We start from the raw sequence: 22165 nt of genomic DNA on the forward strand, positions 1-22165 counted from the left end.
TGACATAATTGCTACATACTGTCTATTCGGCGCTGTGCAACGAGGATGCCCTCGTCATGTGGGAGGGGTGAGGAGCATCTAGAAGCGTTGCCCCTCACACGTGATGAGGGCGTCCTTTTCGGCCCATCTGTAGCTGACATCTCCTGGCCCAACACCTCCTTAGTCCACCTTAACAGCCAGATTAGGCAAACAAGTGATTGGTATGTAAGGAGAATGCAGTTTCCAAGCCCCTCCTGCCAGCAACTGAGGCTGTGACAAGGACTTGAGACAGGTGTCCTGCTTCTCATTGCCACAGCCTCACTCACTGGTGGGAAGAGTTTGGAAACATCATTCATCTTGTTGACCAGTTGCCAGCTGAACAGACCTCCTACACTCAATCCGGCTGCTGGCTGTTAAAGTTGACTGTAGGAGCATTTATGTAGTTATGTCATCTTACTGAAGACAGAGCAGTTATGGATCTTTAACTCTAGACTACAAATCCATAAATAAAATACTGAATGCCAGCCTTTGCGTTTTTTCAAGCTGTTTCTCTCCCTCCTGGTCCTTTTTCTTAAATTAGACTGTAAACCTTTGGCTGTCTGTTACCATGAAATACCATATACATGGGTGGCAGGAAAGAAAGGAAAGGAAAGGAAAGTGCATATGGAAAGGGAATGGGAAGAAAAAGGGAGATGAGGAGATAGGTGCAAGACTAAAAGGAGAAGATAAGAGCTAGACGTTTCTCCCCCTCCTCCTTACCTATCAGTGAAATGTCAGACCCATTAAAATAGCTTTCTTTTCTTTTTCTTTCTTTCTCTCTTTCTTTCTTGGCATTCATTACTAACTTTGTTTAGATATTAATTATCAGAGAACTATTACTGTGGCTTAATCTTATACCCATCTATTTGAATTAAGCCACATAGAACTCAATGAGACTTACTTTTGAGCATATATAAGATTTCACTGTACATATATTTTATTGTTACAATACAAAAGAAACTCCCATTGATATTCTCCACCATATTTGTGAAACATGAAGCCTTTCAGAGAATCCATTTTGCAGCACGAAACTGTATGGACATCCCTGCATACTGATACAAGTCTTTTTGTTCTCCTAGCTTGGATGTTAACTCTAGATATAAGACACGGTAACCTGTTTGCAAAATAAAATAACATATTCCCCCAAGACGTAATGTTTATTGTGACACAAACCTGTTTGTAAAAGTAAAGTAAATTAACAAAATATATGTACATAGGGGGGAAACCCTAAGGATATAATGTTAATAGTGTCATAATAATGTATTTGATAAATAAAATTAAATAAGTACAATATATATAAATGGGGGGGGGGGCGATTGCAGGAAGATTGTAGCCACTAGTACTGGGCTAATATATGGCTTTAGGGCCCTTACCAAAGCAGGAAAGGGTCATTTTTAGAATGAAAAGTGAAGAATATAAACATACGTATTGCTGTGGAATAAGATACTGAACATGCTGCTTGATTCACAGGACAATAGCAGAAAGCCATGCAGCACACTTTGGCAGAAGCATACACAACACTACACCGCATGTCCCAGTGGGAACCATGCTGCCACTTACATTAGTCAGTTTCAGACTACCTTTGCTTGTTTTAAGCATTCCCATCATCTGCACAGGAAGTAAAAATAGAAGATAAAGAAATGAAAAAGACAGACTCAACAATTCTCATTACTGTCAATCAATCAATATAATTTACAGACAGATGACTTTTATAGTTGGTTTCCAGGACACTTTCCCATTTCAGTACTGTATCCCACCATGGTCTGAAAGAGAGGCAATACACTTAGTTGAGGAAAACATTCCATGCCTGTCCCATTTCAATACAGTTTCTACATGTGTCAGCCATCTGTGTGCAGCGTTATCACATCAACGGGCACTGCAAGTGTGTCAGTGTTGCTTGTCAGCATATATACTAAGTACATTTATACTTTAGGGGGGTCATCTGATGAACTGTTTGCATTGATATCCCTTTGCCTGTGGCTCCATTCACACTACAAGAGCAAGACCCAGATGGAGACAGATGGAAGAATCACTGGTTTAACTCCCAGTATCTGCCATTAAATAGTTTTAGGACAAAACAATCTGGCAGGTTGCAGAGATGAGGCTTCAAACGATGCTGAACACAGAGTTATCAGGGACAGCTTGGCTTGTGCCTATCCCAGTGGTGTCTGAATGGCTAAATATATAGAGCTATGTTTTTTAAACATGCTATCTGTTTTTCTCTGTCTTTTGCTGTCCCCATATACTTAATATGAGATTATGGGGAAATCTGCTGTTTACCAGTTGTATGCAGTCACACACGGCTACAGTAGGATCAGCTAAGAAAGGTCTCATTCTTTCACATCTCACGTTTTACTGTATTGTTTACAGCAGACATGTTGCTGAAACCCAACACAAGAAGTCTGTTCTTCCAACCCTGCTTCACCAGAAACCCAAATGGTGATGCTTCTAAAAACACTTCTATCTAGGCAGAGAATAAAGAAGAAAAGGGAGTCTGGGACTGGGTGCAAAAAGATTTTGCAAAAAGGAGCTTCTTTGTCAGAGGCTTTGTTAATTAAGGTATGTCTGCACAATCTTTTACTTTCTTACACAGAACATACTGGCTCTCACTTGCTGGTTTTTTGAGAGGTGGGTAAGCAGAACTGTTCTGCATTTGGGAACAGCACTTCAGTATGACAAAAACCACATGCCTCCTTGAAAGAAAATGCCTATCATCACCTACACCTCTGCAGAGATTGAAAAAGCTACTCTTTCAAACTACAGCACCCAATTGTAGTCCAGAAAAATATATTTCCCAAGCTTCATTCCTTTTCTTTATCCTCCTGACAAGCATTTCACTAATAGAAGTGATAGTGCTGAGTATGGAGAAGAGGCTGAAATGTATTATACAGGGATATCCTTACTCCCACTCCCAAAATGCAGATTTAATTTTAAAAGGTGGGGATAACAAATTATGGGCAAACGTTATCCTGAGGATGGGTGGGGAGGAGAGGGTTCCAAGAGAACGAATCAAGCAAAAGACAAGAGACAGTTGCATAATAATCTCCATGTAGCAAAATAAGGTTCCCAAGAACACTTCCCTCAGCATTTTAAATGCTATGCCAGCATGAGTAACATAAGATTTGAAGACATATACACATATAAAAGAGCATTGCCACAAGTCAGAACAAATTATTTTGATCAAAGGTTTAAACACAACAACACAACACCATAAGATAGGATAGCATTCCCAAATATACCCTAATTTATATACATTTTTCTATGTGGAACCAGTTACCACAGGGGGCAATTTTCAGTTTCAAAGGCTTTTTTATGTGCCAGAGGCTACTTCCCCAAAGTTACATTTGCTGTTTTAAGGCCCTTCATCTACAAAACAGATAATTGTATATGCATCTACTGGCAACTCACAATGAGTTCATCATCAATATTAGCAACTCAGTGCACTTTGTTTTGGTCAGTATCTCAGTAAAGTGGATTCATGGCCACTTACACAGTATAGTGCACTCTATTTAAAATATCTGGGCAAAAGATAGAGCTTGGAAAATGTTACTACAACTCCTATCATCCCATTGACTGCACAGTCACTGGCCATGCTGGCAGCAGGATTCTGGGAGGAGAAGGCTGAAACCCGGTTTATTCAGCATGTCCAGAGGTTGAAAGCTGCTCCTCCCTCCATAGCTGCAGACTGGCTGCTGGACAGTAGAGTGGTGCATCCCATGGCCAATCTGTGGACATTTTGGTTAGGGGGATGGAGTTGTGCTCAGCACCACCCAGCTCCCATTGGGTAGCCAGGGGAAAGGCATTGTGCATGGAGTTACCAGATTTCTCCTTGTGCAATGCCCAAGAAAGTACAGTTTCCCCTCTGTTTTCATGGGGGATCCATTCCAGCCCCCACTGTGAAAACGGAAATCTGCTGATATTCAAGCCCTATTGGGTGGTATAGCGGTGCACCCCCGTGGGCACCCACAGGCGCGTGCCCTATTTTAAATCCCTCAATTTGCCCCTTGTGGTTAAGCAAGGGATGTGGATTCAAACTCCATTACAAAGAGATAACCCTTAGTACATGTCTGCAGTGTCAGATAGTGCCTACTCTCTTCAGTCCAGTAAACCAGTCTTGTGTGTGATAAAAGCAACACTTATATTCAGAATCAAAACGACTTCTGCAGACAGTACTACTATAAGCATATGCATTACTAGCATACAGAAAGCAATATGCCCTGCCAGGATTTCATGGGCTTTCTTCTCACTTACCCACTCCTCAAAACACTGATACACCCACTCCTATCAGCTTGTACTCCTCTTTTCTCAGGCCTCTGCCATTCCTTCCTGTGAGACTGACTTTGGTGATTTTTAGTAACCAGCACTACTCTTCTACACATCTGCTCATTATCCAGCCAGGCATTTATAGCTCTCCCCACCATTTGCAAACATAATATGTCCCATCATACACTACTACGTATCCCCTCATATTATATGAATGTCACTACAAGGATACTTGAACTTAAACATAACCATAATCATAGCATAACAGAAGAAAGGAAAGTCAGCAGTAATATTTGAAGGCAGGCTCTGCTTGGAGATTTCCACTAGGAGAATTCAATAGGAGAATTCCAGGTGGGGTCAAAAAAGCTAACTTTTTAACATGGAAAGCAGTAACTTTTACTCCTCCACCTCACAACATGGCTAAGGACTGATTTCTGGCAGTGCTTCATTTTTCTCCAAGTATTACAGACCAGGTGCTTGGTCTCACATAACATTCTTGCAAGTTCAGTAAGGACTTGCTGAAGTGAACTTCATAGTCTAATGAGATTTGAACCCTAGGTTTCCCTGTTTGAAGTTCATTATTTTAGCCACTACACCAGGAGTGACCAATTTGTGGTGCTCCAAATCTTCTCAGACTGCACATCCATCATTCATTATTGTTGGCTAGGCTGACTAGGGGATTATGGGTTTAGCTGTCCAACAAACAACAGGAAGCCCACATATTCTTCATTGCTGTACTCCACCATACTGGCCATGTAACCAACTAAGCTGTCCAATACATTCTGCTTTGGGGTGGGCCTATTTTTGCCCCCCCCCCCAATTTTTGCTGCCCCAGTGTATTGTGATGCTCTTGCAGTGAAGCCTCCTAACTTTGAGTTGCAATTTTCAGATGAAAAAAGGATTGGGAGGTTTCTGGGAAGTGAAGACAAACCATCACGTCTGTGCACTGATCTGGATGGTTTAAGGGGAGAAAAATGACTGAGGTTGTCCCCCCAAAAAAATAAAATGGGAAGGGGGACTTTGGGTTCCCATACACCTGGGTTTAGGGGCTGCCTGTGGCCTGTGAACTGCACTTTCACTACTGCTGGCTATGTGATCCCAGATACAGCTTTTTCAGCTTTTGTATCCCTTTGACACAGTGATATGCTTCTACAAGGTTTTAAAATAAAGACATGTGTATCATTCATGTCCTGGTGAAAGAGCATCCATGCTTTATTTTCTGTTGCTGGAATATTTTTAAAGACCTCCAAGATGTTTGGGAATGTAACCCATCTGTAACAAGTGATTCTACAGAGCAAATTATTAACACTCTTGCAGGTTAAGTCAATCAATAAATTGCTTCTCTTAAACATTCATGGTAGGTGATAAGAAAAACATAAACTTTATTTTTAGTGCACAACTTAATTTCCATAATTCCTGGAAGCTTTGATTGAATATCTAGTGCACCTCAAAGACCTCCTTAAAATATTTATTGGCTTACTCTCAGTGCATACATTATTCAAGCAATAAAACAGGGAACGATCACTTTTAAGGAGACCTTGGAGAGTCTTTGAAAAATAAAGCAACTAACTCTTCCATAAAGAAAAAAAATCAAGAGATGTCACTAACCAAAATGAGATTTCTAGAAGTTTATTGCTAGATTATCAACCCTATCTGTTAATATAGGATAGTATCTCCTGTCTTGGATATTATATCAACTAATAATAATCTATAAACAGATTAAGCTAAGAACCTTGAGTCAATGACAAATATTGTGGATAATGCTGCAGTACACCAAGGATGGCTGATAGTGATGAATCTTTCAGAATTTTGATCTTTCTGCCCTCAGTAGAGTAGAAGGAGTTTTCAACTATTGTTATTAAAATATTGATACTATACTGTATTATACTACTCTGTTGTTGTGTGCCTTCAAGTAATTTTTGACTTATGGTGACCCTAAAGTGAGCCTATCACAAGGTTCTCTGGAGCTGAGAGGGTGTGACTCACCCAAGGTCACCTCAATGCTTTCCATGGCTGAGTGGGGAATCGAACCCTCATCTCAGGTATCCTAATCCTACAATGAAATCACTATGCCACACTGGTTCTACTCTACTCTACTCTATTCTATTCTATTCTATTCTATTCTACTATACTATATGAAAATATTTATTCAAAGCTCTCAAAACAGCTTACAAAGAACATTAGAACTAGTTAAACAGTTTAAAACTATAAATCAAATAAGCTAAAATATATTAAACAACAACGAGAAGTTTAAAACAGATTTAAAAGATGTTAACATTTTAAAATTATAGACAACCATATTTGGGATGAATTAATAAGGCTCCAAAGCTTTAATGAACAGTCAAAGTTTAATGTGGCACCTAAATGAAATGAGTGTTGGCACCAGTTGGACTTCCAGGAGAAAGGCATTCTACAGTTAGGGTGTCATGCTGAGAAGGCCCTCTCCTATGTCCCAACACAGTGTATTGATCACATGTGGAACATGAAGAAGCCTTGGGCAGGCAATCCCTCAAGTATTGAGGTCCCAAGACTTTTAGGGCTTTAAATATCATCACAAGCACTTTGAATTCAGACCGGAAAGTCATTGGCAGCCAGTGCAATTCTTTTAAGGCTGGCATGATATGCTATCTATACAATATTCTAGTCAGCAGTTGAGCTGCTGCATTTTGCACTAGCTAGTAGCTTCCAAGTTTTCTTCAAGGGCAGTCCCACATAGAGTGCATTACAGCAGTCTAATTGGGAGGTTACAAGTGCAGCTTACTGCAGCTAGGTTATCTCTGCCCAGGAAAGGCCATAGCTGGTACCAAGCACTCTGAGCAACAGAGTCCATTTGGGTCTCCAGTGACAAGGAAGGATCTAAGAGTACCTCCAGGCTATGTATCTCTCCTTCAGTACTGGCTATTTGCCCAATTGCTGGACCTGAGAGCCACCGATCCTCAGAGCTTCTGTTTTATCAAAATTCAAATTCAGTTTATTGGCTTTCTGCAGACCACTGCAGCCAGCATCCAGGATGTGCACAGCCCCAGCTGATAACAAGAAGAAATAAAATTGAGGGTCATCAGCATACTGAAGGCACCCCACTCCAAACTCCCCTATGACCTTACTCTGTGGGTTTATGTAGATATTGAATAGCAGAGGAATGAGATGAAAAACTTTATGGCACCCCACAGCTTAATCTCCATGAACGGGATCCGCTCAGTGCTACCCATTGGAACCAGCCCTCTAGATAGGAACGGAACCAGTATAAAACAGTACTTCTTACTCCCATGTCAGATACAAAGGCCTCCAGATTAGAACTGTGCCCTGTTGTTATTCCCTCTTTTGGTTACTTCATGTTCACCACATCTCCTCAGGGAATTAGTTTTCACTTCTCTTCAGTATCCCTACAATTGAGCATAACCTTCCTTATTTGCTTTTATTTTTTCTGCTAATAAACCATAAAGTCTTTTCGGGGGAAATAGGGTGGGTTGACAATATGATTCTGTTTATATTGCTAAAAAGTTAATTATAAAATAGTATATAAACTATAAAAGTATTAAAAAATCAAAACATGTTGTTTTGTTAATGCCTGCTAGAAGCTTCAACGTTGTATAAATTATTCTATTTCAAAACACAACTGTTAGCACTTTCATCTTTTACACTGGTATGTTTATCACATGAAAATCACAAAGTAAGCTGTTATTTGTTTCTATCACTCTGTAACACGTTTTATGTTTGTATCCTATAAAGAATGTTTTTTGATCCAGTTTTTAACAAAAGACCTGCGATTAACAGTGGAAACAAGAAGAACAGTTCTGCATCGTCTGCATACTGATAACACTATGATCCTACACTGGTAGATATATCATGAAGTTCTGCATAGATGGAAATTTGAAATATTTCCTCTCTCATCACCTAAGCACTTTTGGCCACCACCACCACCATTTACTAGTTGGTGGAAAGTGGATGGGCAGTAGAGAGCATTTAGCTATGTAGCTATATAGGTGGATGGGCAGCAATGAGGCATCCCCAAGAACTTCATCCATTCTCTGTTAACTAGCAAATTGGTATGGGGTGAGACTGCAGCAGCTAAAAGGTGGGGTTTTGGGGGAACTTTGGTCATTGCATGAGGCAGGCAGAGAATTATAACTTCTCCAACAACAAAATGACTTCTGCAGGTGTACTTTGGACTTATGCTTGCATAGGTCCTAATATGATACTAGCCCTGTCATGAAATAGCTGCATATTATGATCCAATGAGATATATTTAGGCCCTCGGTTTTCTTTTAGGTGGTCCCTAAAAGCATTTTTTAAAAATTAGAGTGGATGGTAGGCTCTTTGCTGACATTAATTTTAGTAACACTGGACTCTGCCCTCAAGTTGATTTTGACTTATAGCAACCATGAATGAGAGACCTCCAAAAACCCTGGTCATCATTTGCTCTGCTCAGGTCTTGAAAATTTAGGCGTGTGGCTTCCTTTATTGAATCTATTTTGGAATTTTATGGCAGAATAGCTGGCTGAACAGATCATTATTTTACTGTGCTTGTACTGCTCTTTTTTGTTCTTTATCTTGTTCATTAATTTTAGTGTTGATGTAGTTTTCATTTTATTATTTCTTGTGTAATGCTTTGGGGAAATACCATTATTTGGGAGATGGAGAATTAAACATCTCAATAAAATAAGTAAGGGCAAAAACAGGCAGCTGTAAAGAGGTGGCTTGACGCTGCCCCTTTGAGCACTGGTTCGGGTCTGTGGCAACTGCATGCCATGACCACAATCTGGCTTTTCTTCCAGCTGAAAAAGAAGTGGCAGAAACCTGCTCCTTTTTGCACCGGGAAAAAGGTGACTTTGACACCGTGATGGCAGCTTTTTGGGGTTTCTGCGGCATGGTACAGAAATGTTGTGATGCCACCTGCTATGTAGTCAGCTGGAGGGGAAGTGATGCCAGCTTGGGGGTGGCACTGGGGTGTACACTGTGCATACACCATGCCCCCCCGGCCCCCTCGAAGCCAGTGTTTTTGCTGGTCTGTTTTGGCCCATAGTCTTAACAGGAAATATGGCTTCTGAATAGTGGATACCTTGAAAATATACACATTGTTTTCATTAGCTTTTTAAAATCCTTTGAACAACAATTTTCAAATATGGAACTTTTAATAAGTAAAACTAATGACAAACAGAGAGCAATTCGGGGCTGAATAAACATAAGCTGTGAATGACTTGTCCTTTATATTTCTGATGGGCCTATGATGTTCCAGGCAATTTATAATGCTTATCTAATTCATATAATTAAAGGAAGCAGCGCATCCATCACTATGTTTTCAGATAGGGACTGGTACAAGTGCATTATAGCCGATTTATTAAAAAAACTATTAAAAACTGATTTGTTCCTTAATTAAAAAACAATTTGTTTGATTAAAAACCACAAATCGTTACTTAATTTTCTCCACTTAGTCTTCCTAATAGATTTGCATGCAGCAACCTCATGCATGTAATCTCTGTTTTCATTTTTTATGAAAGCTGGGTATATCTGTCCATATTATACTCTGACACAGCCTTCTAAATTTTTATTCTGGGGATATTATTTCATAAAATCTTTGCACAAATTGGTTTCTAAGACACTTTAACTAGAACGGGGGAGTCTGTTAATAAATCCAAGAAAACAGAACAGAGCTGTGAATTAAAACTAGGGTAGTGTTATTGCATGAGACTTTTTACCACAAACCCAGGAGAATGAGAGACCCAGTGTTGTGCAATGGTTTGAGTGTTGGAACCAGAATCTGAAAGACCAGGGTGAAGGGCTGCACTCAGCTATGGAAACTGACCTTGGAGAAGTCACACACTCTCAGGCTCAGAAGAAACCAATGACAAACCCTCTCTGAAGAAATCTTGCCAAGAAAACAACATACTAAGGTCTCCATAAATTGTTGTAGACTTGAAGGCACACAACAACAAAAACAGAGATAAACCAATGAAGCAGATTTAGTGAAGTGAAGGTGGGATGGTGGCTGCATCTCAGTGTTATGTGTATCTAGTGGCAATGAAGAAAATAACCAAATTAAGAAATCAGAAAAAACCTGTACATTCACACAGACAAAATCCAGTCCAGACTGGCTCCAAATGGTGTCAAAAATACAGGGCCGGAGACAGGATCTTTACAGGGAGGCAAAAATCTCAGCAAGGTTAAAATGCCTTCTGCCTTTCCTTTAAAACAGGCTAAATTAAGAGAAATCCTACATTTTAAGAGCATCCAATGTTGACTATTGGCTCCTACATCAATGGGGCTGTCTTCATTCTGGCTTTAGTTTACATTTGCTTTCCAATGTACTGAACCCCACACCCAAAATCAATTTAGTGCCTTGGATGGCTCAGTTAAAGTTCACACTAAACTCCAGAGCAGATTAACCACCACACTGACATGAAATCACTAAGTACTGTTGAGAGCATGTGTTATGGTATAAAATAAATAAAAATATAAATAACAATCAAGTCTAAAGAAGTCTAGTCTAGAAAACAAGGGAAAGAGGAAATGCCCACTTTAGCCCCTAAAACTAAAAACATCTGTGATAACCAGGTCTAGCCACACATATAACCTGATTCTATGCATGGTTACTCCAGAGTATATCCCACTAAATTCTACTACACTTAATAGCAGACAAAGTGCTTAATCAAGCCTGATTCTAAGCATATTAAGTCCCAGTTAATTCAGCTAATTCAACAAGACTTGCAGTAAATGTACACAGGAATGCAATCCTTGGTTTAAAATTCTGTTCCCCCCTTTTTAAGTCTTTTTCTGAAAATAAAATGTAAATGGATCACTTTCTTCATGAGTTTTCAGACAATTTCTCTCTCTGATGCTTGTCTCTTGTATTCTCTGATCACCTTCAAACCTTGAAGGTTTAAATATTGCAAGGTTACAAGTTAATTCCATAGAATATTTTAGTGGCCTTTTTCACTATACAAAAAACAGGGTTTTTTTTTTTTTAAACTACCTGCAGGGCATCTCCTTCAGAGCTGAGCAACCACCTCTGCAAATTCTGAACTAGATTTACTGTTCTTACTTTCTCTGCATTCTGCAGCAGAACATAACATTGAAAGGTGTGTAATAAACTCATTGACATGTGGACACATCCCAGAAGAAACTACTGTAATTTTGAGAGCTCTTACAGGATATATCATGCTTTACAAATCTGTGGCATAATTTATAGCCCCAAAGTCTCGTTTGATAAAAAGGTAATCGGAAGTTTCCTGATTTAACAGAATTGAGCCATCACACTGTTGTGTATGTATGTGTGTGTGCGTGTGCGCACACACATGTGGCGCAAACAAACCTCTCTGGATTTACAGTGAATACATGGAGGACCTTTCAATGCTCTAAGGTTTAATATAATCTCAGTTTGGTGTTCATGAAAACAGTTTCCTCAAATATGGGTTCTATTGGCTAATGATGAACATGTACAGTTTAGTGAAAGAAAGAGTCTCCGAGTAGCGACACCTGGTGCAGTGGGGCAACTGAGGGGAGTGTCAGCAGCCTGCCCCACCCTGCCACCCCCACTGCTCCCTTTCATGGCTTCAGTGCCAGCTTGGTTCCCTCTTCAGGGAAAAAGCTAGCCCATCGACAAAACCACAAGCAGTGAACTTGCCCGTCCACTGCTGCCTTGTCTCCCTCCCTGGGCAGAGAGCCAGGGCTGCAGTGAAGGCACGAGGGGTGCACTCACCCCTCCACTGCAGTGGAGTGTCACCTGGTATGGTAGCTCCATCATCCCTCTCCACATGGAGGATGCAATATGAAGAGCAGAGACTCCCCTGTCTGTGAAGGTACTCCGTGCAATGTGGGAGCCCTGAAATTCCCTTTGAATGAATGTGTTTTTCATACCTCTACAGTAATAAAGAAAAACATCATTATTATAATTGATTATGCTGCTTTCCACAAATGTGAAATTGTATTAAAAGCAGATATTAAAGATTTAATTTTTTTTCTATTTTAATTGAAAGGGCAGTAGTCCAACTGGGATTTAAAAGTTTACAAAATCTGTACGGTGTATTTCACCATTACTTGAGTTCTCAACAAAGAGAGAAAAGATATTCTCTTTCAAGATTTACTTTCAAGCTCCCAATTATAATGGGTGCCCTAGAAAAATCTGTAGCATATTGTCAGCATTCATCATTCACAAAAGAGAGGAATAAGTAATATATCTTGAATACTGCACAGAATAATCAACCTTCTGTACAGTAGGCTGTCAATATAACATCCAAGTGTGGTTTCCTGCAATGTAAAGTCTTAGATTAATTAGCTCAGAGTAAATAGGGATACATGTGTGTATATATGCCTTGAAGTTGTCAGTCAATTTCAGCTACACAATGAATTTCATAGGGTTTTCTTTGTCAATACTCAGAGGTGGTTTTGTGGTTCCCTTGCTGGTTCCTTTCTCTGAAATATAGCCTACAGCACTTGGTATTTACTGGTGGTCTCCCATCCAAGTACTAACTACTGCTGGGCCTGCTTAGCTTCCAAGATCAGACAGGATCTAGTGCCTTTATGTTATTTTACATTGTGGATACCAGAAAAGGATTGATTCAAAATGAGTGCCAGAACAGGGAGATTTGTAGAAACAAATAAAGCCATCTCTTGCAGTGATTTTGGAATATGGATTTCTGTTATGTGCCTTCAAACTGACTCTGACTTATGGTGGCCCAAGGGTAGAGTTTTCTCTGAAAGAGTTATTCAGAAAAAGTTTGTTATTACTTCTTTCCTTTAAGGCTGAGAGAGTGTCACTTGCCCAAAGTCACCAATGGCTGAATGGGGACTTGAACCCTGGCCTACCACTTAAATGGTCCTCGGTATTCCATCTCTGACCTCAGGATAGCAGTCCTTGAACAAAAAAAATTCCAAAGGAAAGAGAAATAGCTGAATTGGAACATATCCACAAACTCCAATCCATCAACAGTGGGTTGGCACACTACAAGTATTATAACACTGATTAACACATCAGCCTTCTAAATATGCTCTTAGCCAGTTTATCATATCTATTCTGGTTCCCAGCCTGTACATACCACATTCCAAAACACCCTCCACCATTTATATGGTCATCTACCCATCCTGGCCAATGGCCAGATCAGGCCGCGGCATGAGGTTGCCCTTTGGGGCAGTCTGTATAGGTTCTACAAGATCCGTTTGCGTGCATTAGTGAGTAGGTATTTGAAAAATAACAGTTACTGAAGTTTGTACATGTCTGCCAAGAAGCACCAAAAATTTTGTCCTTGGTAATAAATAAGCACTTTGTGATACACTATTCAGCTTAGGCTTTTCTTACTTCTGCTGCAATAATGTCTTAAGAAATTCAATGAAAGTGTTGTGCTTTGACAATCTGATAGGACTTCTCAGAAAATGTCCAACAGCATTTTGACAAGCAAAAAATCAGTCTGCTATGGTCAAAGCGTGCATGGGAACAGTGGCTTGATTTCTTTCAATTTGTATGCACTCCTGGTTAGTACAGAGACAAATACAACCAACCTGTCTTTACTGATTGCACTCAGGGACTGTCTCTTGGAGAGGTAGTCCTTGCCTCACATGCCAATACCACTACTATTTGTGAAAAGAAACACAGTGCCAAAGAGAACAAATCATTATTTTCTAGCCCTGGGAAGAAGCAAAAGGGCCAGAAATAATGAATACTTGTCCTCCTAGCTGATACTCCAAGATACCTTGGAAACTAAATAGATTTGTCAAAGGTAGCAGAGAAACCACATTGCCTTCTCTCCCCCCCCCCCCCCCCTTTCAAGAAAAACGGGAAGAAAAATAGGAAAAAAAAGGAAACAGTGCAAGGTATTTTTAAAAAGAAGTTTTTAACTAGAATTTCATTCAGAGCTGTAGACACTACAGGTAAAACCTAATTTTACAGCTGTAGACACTATAGGTAAAACCCAGTTTTACAGATTCCTATGGTACATGTTCCATTTAATCCAAATGAGGGTAGGAAGCCAATCAGAAAACCAAACTCTCAAAGTATAAAGCTGTCTCCAATACCATCTGAATTTTAAAAAAGCTATGTTGAATGCTCACTGCACCCGTCTTCAGAATCCCTCAAAGACTACCCCTTAACACGTATACAAAATCTGACTATACTATTTCCCCCCCTCATAAAGCCATCTCTTTCTCAATTCTAGCCAAGTATAGCACTCTGATAACACTTTAACTGGCATGGTTTCAGTCCATGGAATCTTAGGATCTGTAGTTTGATGAGGTATTTAGAATTCTTTGCCAATGAGCACTAATGTTCACCAAACTACGAATCCCAGGATTTTGTAGTATGTAGCCATGATTGTTTAACTGCTATTAATGTGCTATAACTGTGTAGTGTGAAAAAGACCAAGGAAACTTTGGCAGAAGACGTCCAGCCATCTCACTTTATTTACATGCATGTGTGAGCTTAGAGTATAGCTTGGAAACACTGCCTTTTGGGGTTAAATTTCCAGACTAGCCTGGATTCTGGGAATTATTATTGTATTATAACAGAGGACATTCCAGGCTTTTCCTTTTAGAAGTCGCTGTCAGCTTCAACCATAGAAGTCGCTGTCAGCTTCAACTCCTTCTACCTAAAAGTATATTCTATGGTATATTTACCCCCTCCCCTCTGAATTTCCATTTGTTAAATAATATAATGCACAGTTCCATAGGTTGCTCATTTTAAACATGCTAATTATAAATTTTCTCTCTGTCACTACTCCATTATACTGTTAGTGCCATGATTTACAGTGTAAAATTGTGATTTAAAGGCAATCAAAGCAACCGGTGGACACATGATCAGACAAAGGCTATGCAAAACATTAATTAGACATTCTGTTTAAAATGCCTACACCATTACAAAATTCCATGAGCACAGGTGTGGTTACGGAGGGGAGGAAAGGTGCTCCTTCAAATGAGGTTCCCACAATGAGGCATCTTCTAGTGTAATTGCTATGCAATAAACTGACACTGAAAAAACATACGAAGGACATCAATCAAGGTAAAAGTGAAAAGAAAATGAGATGCTTCAGGCCACAACAGCTTTTGAAATGGCATCCATAGCAATAAACAAGTCTGGAGGAAGGAAATAAAACAAAAGTAACACAAGGAAATAAATGGAAGTGCCTTAGAACACTCCATCTGCTGATGAGGTGATTTTCCATTGCTCAAAGGAGGCCAGTGAAACATTTGCAAAAGTCTTATTTAAAAATTAGCTTTCTGTCTAGATATCCAGTGGATGTGAATCAATCATGCTGCTGTATTTTAAAGCCGAGACCAATGTCAAACAGTTCTTTACTGCAGCAAGCTGGATCTCTTAGTGTAAACTTGCCAACAGAAGAACTTGACTTAACAGACTGGTGTGAGTAATGAAAATAAAACTGGCTGTTTTAAAAGCACATTTAAAGACATAAAGCTATACTTTTCTTAAACAACCAGGGTTTATGTTCAGGGATTGTTTTTCCTCCTATGGATCCACTGTACAAGGCCACAATGACACAGTATTGGTGGCTGAACATGAATGTTTATTGCATTTTTACCTTGCCTTTCCATCTTATAGGACAGAGTGACAAACAGGGTTCTCTTTTCCACATTTATCCTTCTCCTTCTAACAAAAGTGTAAGATATGTGTATGTAATTTTACACACACACACACACGGAGGAACTACATACAATGTCTCTGTTTGTTTCATTTCTAATGAAGCATTTGCGTAGGCACGTGTCTACTTGGAAATAAATCTTATTAAGTTAATGAAGCCTATTCCCAAGTAGGTGAGTATAGCAGTACTGTATTCTTTCTTTCCAGATGAACCAGTAGAAAATCTTCCCAGATGAATCAGCAGAAAAATTTTTAAGTCCTCAAGATATCCCTTCCTTAGTACATCAAGCCAGTCTTCTTTTTAGATCAAGGATATGGGCAGAAAATATTCTTTTCTTTTAAAGAAAAGAAAAGAAAAGAAATAAAGGTTGTGATGTAATTTGGAAGGTAATGGGGCTGTTACACAGATACCTTACCACTTGAACTCTGTATGAAAAGTCTTCTGCCATTGATCTTTACAGGCCATGTTACTTTATTCTGAGAGACTGAAGAGACAGAGGAGCCAATCTGTGGTGTCGCTTGGGTTAACATCACCCCAGTGCAATAACTCATGCTGTAGCCTTCAGGCTTGGAGATGCCAGGCCATTGGTCCCAAAGGAGTAGATTGATCAACTGTGGAAGAGAAAAGCTAAGGCAAATTGCCACCAATAGATGGTGGACCAGGGCACCCAAAGAGATTGTCCATATCCTGGGTTGTCCCAATCTGTCCATCTCATTTGCAAGTGCTGAAGGGTTCCAGGGGCCATTCAGTGATGTGACAGGCCTCCAGGAGTTCTCCATGGTGTGTCAACAGCATCAAGGGTTGCCTCCTTGCTGCCTTCAAGTGAGTGGACTGGATCCTTCTCAGGATCTTCAGTCCTGGTGTACCCACAGAGAAGTACGGCAGTGCATGCCACACCACTAGTCTTTTGTGCCCTGATCTACCCACAGAGGAACACAGCCGGGAGACCGGAGCCTTCCACCTATCTAGAGAAACACAGTAGTAGGTAGAACAGGATTCCCTACTCTTTTAGAGCCTGCCCTGCCTGTTTTTTCACAGATACAGTGGAACCACTAGAGTTGGTGCCACCCCAGTATGACAACTCATGTTGTCACCCAAATCTTAGAGCTGCTAGTCCAATGGTCCATCAGGAATACATTGTGCCACTGTGGAGGAAAAAGGCTCTGGTCTACTTCCGCTCAATGGCTGGTAGCCTGGGGCACCCAAAGGGACTGTCCCGTTGTTAAATTGGGGGCCCCAGGGGAGTTGAGGGGGTGGCCTGGTGTCTGCAAAATAGAGTCTGGAGTTTGCACTGCTTCCTGATGTTCCACAACTGTCTGTGATGAAGATGTCCCCACCCTGATATCCAGAGAAAATAATTATGATTAGGAATCAGGCAAGTGGCTATTTGCAATTCTGAATGAGAGGATTGCACTAGTTTTTAGTCATTATTAATTACAGTATCTTTCTTCATTCCAGATTCCCATACTCTCCTTAGGGCTCTCCAAAGTTTGATTGGAATGTTTTTTACAAGAGTTCCTTTGGCCTTTGGCTAGAGTGATACATTTCAAGTTTACTGGGTTATCTGGACAATGTTTAATTCATGTCTTTTCATAAGGGCTTTCTTACCATTTTGAGAGGAAAGGTGGGAACAACTCTCTTTCAATTTACATTTCTACAATATTTGATATAATAAGTCCACAACCTCAAATATAGCTTTGGCACCACAGGAATAGGAATCATAAATTAATAGACATACTTTTTTTAAAAAAAAGAAAAACTACCTACAATAGATGCTTATTAATTTAGTTCTCTCATTTTCTTTTCATTAAGAGAAACAAAAGAAATAATGAAGTATTAACCTTCTGAAGAGAGAGGAGCCAGGCTGAATGGTATTTAATCTTTGAGAAAATTAAAAGCGGAAAACCAGAAATATAAAGTATAAGGTAAAAGGATATAGGCTAATTATGTTATTGGGTATGCAGAAACATTACATCCAAAATTTAATTGTAAGCAGTAATTAGGCTGGACCCATTGAATCAATGAGAGCACCGGCAGAGCAAGTTTCCACTTGTTCAGTGGAACTGTTGAGACTAATAATTGGGCTGAAAGTTGAGAGTGCATCTAGCATCCCTGATGGATCTGTCATCAAATCTCCCACAATTAAAATAAAAATTTGATCAGCCCATGGGCAGTGGAACTAAATAATTTCCCCTTTACTTTGAAGTCCCCACTGGAAGTAATAAAAAAGGAAGAATATTAACCTTTTGCTGCTTGGAATCAATGAGGTTAAACAAGCTATTTTCATTTTTATATAAGCTCACATATTTTCATTTGGGGTTGGATTCTTGCCACTTCAAAACAATAAGAACCAAAGAAACATAAAGCCCAAGTAATTCCTAAAGGTAAAGCTTAAGTAATGGCACCTATAAAGCTTAACTAATGACACCAATAAAGCTTACTAATGACACCTATAAATTATGCTATGAGATCTGAAAGACTGGTTTTGCATCTGTTTAGAAATCATGTCACAGGTGACCCACTGGGAATGTACAAAGAGTGTCAAACTCGCTTCTCGTTTTGACATCTTTTAAGATGATCTAGATGTACTTCCTTTTATTCTTCTCTACGGGTTATGAACTGATCCACAGGGAAGACGGGGTGCATCTACACCGTAGAAATAATTTAGTTTGACACCGTTTTAACTGCTATGTGTCCATACTATGGAATCCTGGGATTAAAGTTTTGTTTGGCGCCAGCACTCTTTGGCAGAGAAAACTAAAAACCTTGTAAAACTACAAATCCCAAGATTCCATAGGATGAAACTATGGCACTTAAAGTGGTGTCAAAATGCTTTATTTCTACAGTGTAGATGCACCCAGGGAAATCAGGCTTACTCAAGGATTCAATGTTCTTCTCACCATTTCACCAAAGCATCCTTCTTTTTTAGATGTGCCACCACAGAGGTCAAACTCCTTGCAGTGAATGCTGGCATAACAACTTTCCCATGGCACAGTTGTGTAATTGCATGATAGGTACCCAGAGGATAGACTCACTTCATCTAACAAAGTGGGCCCATGGTGGATCCCATGTATATTAGAGCAGGTGCTTTCAACCAAAGGTATGCATATGACTGGTGGGACACTGAAGTGATCTAAACAGGATGCAAATGTTTTAGTCACAATTATTCCCAATAACGCACTTTATTGACTATAGCAAAGCCTTTCAGTGCATAGAACGGATCATGAAAGGCTATGGAACACCCTTAAAGACACGGGAATACCAATATACAGTGCGCCCTTGGCTTACGTGGGGGGATCCGTTCTGGACTCTGTCGCGTAAGCCCAAAAAAGCATATACTTGAGCCCCATTCACTTGAATGGGGCTTGTGCACATGGCAGCGGCAGCGGCGACATGGTAACGCGCGCACGCCCCATTCATTCAAATGGGATGTGCTGCCCCTTGTGCTCCTGCGTGGCTCTACACAGGTTTGAGTGTATGCTCAAATCCGCATAGGACGCGGCTGCCCTATATGTGATAGGCCTAATGAAGAATCTGTATCCAGGTCAAGAGGCTACTGTCAGAACAGAACACAGAGAAACAGAATGGTTCCCAATTGGCAAAGGGGTCAGACAAGGCTGCAACTTATCATCCTACCTGTTCAACTTATATGCAGAACATATTGTAAGAAAAGCAGGCTTGGACACAGAAGAAAGAAGAGTGGAATTAGGAGGAAGGAATATCAACAATCTAAGATATGCAGGAGACACCATAATACTAGCAGAAAACTTCCCTGACTTGGAACAACTTCTGAGAAAGATCAAGGAAGAAAGTGCAAAGGCAGGCTTACTGTTGAACATAAAGAACACTAAAATAATGACCATGGAGAATCTACACAAATTCTACCTAGACAATGAGGAAATAGAAATAGTAAAAGAATTCTCATACCTGGGATCAAACACTGATAGGAACAGGGACTGCAGCCAGGAAATCAGAAGAAGATTAAGAATGGGGAGAGCAGTTATGAAAGAACTAGAAAAGCTCCTAAAATGGAAAGATATACAACTCAGCACAAAAATTATAACCATACAAGCTATTGTATTCCCTGTTACCATGCATGGATGTGAGAGCTGGACAATTATGAAAGAAGATAGGAAGAAAATCAATTCATTTGAGATGTGGTGTTGGAGAACAGTGGAGAGGATCCTGTGGACAGCCAACAAGACAAACAAATAGGTCCTAGAGCAGACTAAGCTAAAAATCTCCCTGGAAGCCAAAATGACAAAACTGAGGCTGTGGTACTTTGGACACATCATGAAAAGACATGACTTACTGGGAAAAACAATAATGCTGGGAAAATTGGGAAGCAGATAAAGAGGAAGGCCGTGTGCTGGATGGATAGACTCTATTAGGGAGGTCACAGGTATGAGTTTACAGGAACTAAGCAAATCAGTGGAGCACAGGGCTTCTTGGAGATGTTTCATCCATAGGGTCAAGATCAACTTGAGGGCAGTTAACAACAACAACAACAACAACAACAACAACAAATACTGCTGCAATTTTTAACCTGTATTATTTTTAGCCTGTATTTAACTTGTATTATTTTAATGTAAAGTCAAAGGCTTTCATGGCCGGCATCCATAGTTTTTTGTGGGTTTTTCGGGCTATGTGGCCATGTTCCAGAAAAGTTTCTTCCTGACGTTTCGCTAGCATCTGTGGCTGGCCTCTTCAGAGAATGAGGCCTCTTCAGAGAGTTTTTGGACAAAACAATCTTATCTTGAACAAGATAGCTAGAAGTTTAAATCAAGAGAGATGATGCTTGTGGAAGACAAAGATCTTATATGCAACTTGAGAACAGATTTAATCAAGACAAGAAAAATCAGTCATAGAAAGAACATGCATTTATTTAGTGTTTGTAAAAATGATGGAGAGTCAGTGTGGTGTAGTGGTCTGAGCAGAGACTAGGACTCTGGAGACTGGGGTTCAATTCCCTGCTTGGCCATGGAAATCCCCTGGGTGACCTTGGGCAAGTCACACTCTCTCAGCCCCAGAAAATAGCAACAGCAATTACATTTCTATACCGCTTATCAGTGATCTAGCCCTCCTTAAATGGTTTACAATGTGTAAGCCAATTGCCCCCAACAAGCTGGGTACTCATTTTACTGACCCACAAAAAGATGGAAGGCTGAGTTGACCTTGAAGCCCTCAAACATATAACATTGCGGCCTCAGGACAGGCATTTAACCATTGTGCCACCAGGGCACAGAAAACCCTGTGATACATTTGTGTTAGGGTTGCCATAAGTCAGAAATTACTTGAAGACACACAACAACAATAAAGATGATGACCATGTGATTTTTTAAAAAGTATAAATGTTTTCTGAAACTAGAGAAAGGAGATGAGCCTGTAAAAGAGCATATTATAATTCGGGTCCAAAATTTTGGGCATAATGTTCATATAGATGTATGGGGGGAAATGTGGTATACAATTGACATTGTGTAGTGATTTGAAAGAAAATCTGATAAGATGATATATAGATGGTATCCAGCTTTGAATAACCTGTTGAAAATATCCCAGAATGTTTCAAAGCAATGTTGGGGATGTCAAGATAAGGAGGGCTCCATTTTTCATATATGGTGAATTGGTAAAAAGTCAAAAAGTAACTGGTTTAAGATTTATATGTGGATCCAAAAATGTGAGAAGGAGATTTTGTAATGTTGCCAGAAAAAGGTTTGTTGTGTATTTAATGGACAAAGGACTGGAAAACAAATATAGATTATAGGCCTCCCCACTTATTTGACAATTTAGGAACCAGAGCAGTGTCAAAAAGTGGAAAGTGTTGAAATGTTCAACCATTATGTGCTGGTCCCGAACCTGTCTAATAAGCGGGGAGCCTAAAGAAAAAGATCGAACCTTCCCCAAAAAAGAAGGGAATAGCTGACTCAGACAGGGGAAATACTTCCTTGAACCCATGAGGTGGTTCCTCTCTCCTTCCCTCATGCTCCCTGATGGTACAGACTGACGCAACTAGCTTTGCACTGGCTTGGCAGAGGAGGGGCAATTCCGCCCCAGCTCTGCTCACCTGGGCACATGACCACCAGAGCAGTCCTTGAACAATGCTGGTTCTTTGGCTTAGAAATGGAAATGAACACCTCCCCATACAGGAACTACCTTTACCTTTACTTTTTAGAAAATAATCTCACTGGCATCAAGTATTGTCGGGAGTTGAATCTTTCAACTGGCCTAAAATACAGGGATAGAGTCACTTGCTTTTTATTGCTGGGCATTTAAAGTATTATAAAAAACTGCAGATAAATGATGGT

At 40.0% G+C, this 22165-nt stretch overlaps 1 protein-coding gene across 2 annotated transcripts in view; it reads right to left on the reverse strand.

The window, feature by feature from the left end:
* Positions 1-22165, reverse strand: part of LHFPL3 (LHFPL tetraspan subfamily member 3) — a 250211-nt gene that overhangs the window by 51112 nt on the left and 176934 nt on the right. The window contains exon 3 of one of the 2 annotated variants that reach the window (XM_042470716.1): positions 1579-1626. The exons of the other annotated variant lie outside the window; for it this stretch is intronic. Coding sequence (XP_042326650.1) covers positions 1610-1626 — 17 coding nt within the window. The 3' untranslated portion in view covers positions 1579-1609. The remainder of the gene's footprint in view (positions 1-1578; positions 1627-22165) is intronic. 2 annotated transcript variants of the gene reach the window in all.

This window comes from Sceloporus undulatus, chromosome 5 (assembly GCF_019175285.1).
Source record: "Sceloporus undulatus isolate JIND9_A2432 ecotype Alabama chromosome 5, SceUnd_v1.1, whole genome shotgun sequence".
NCBI lineage: Eukaryota > Metazoa > Chordata > Lepidosauria > Squamata > Phrynosomatidae > Sceloporus > Sceloporus undulatus.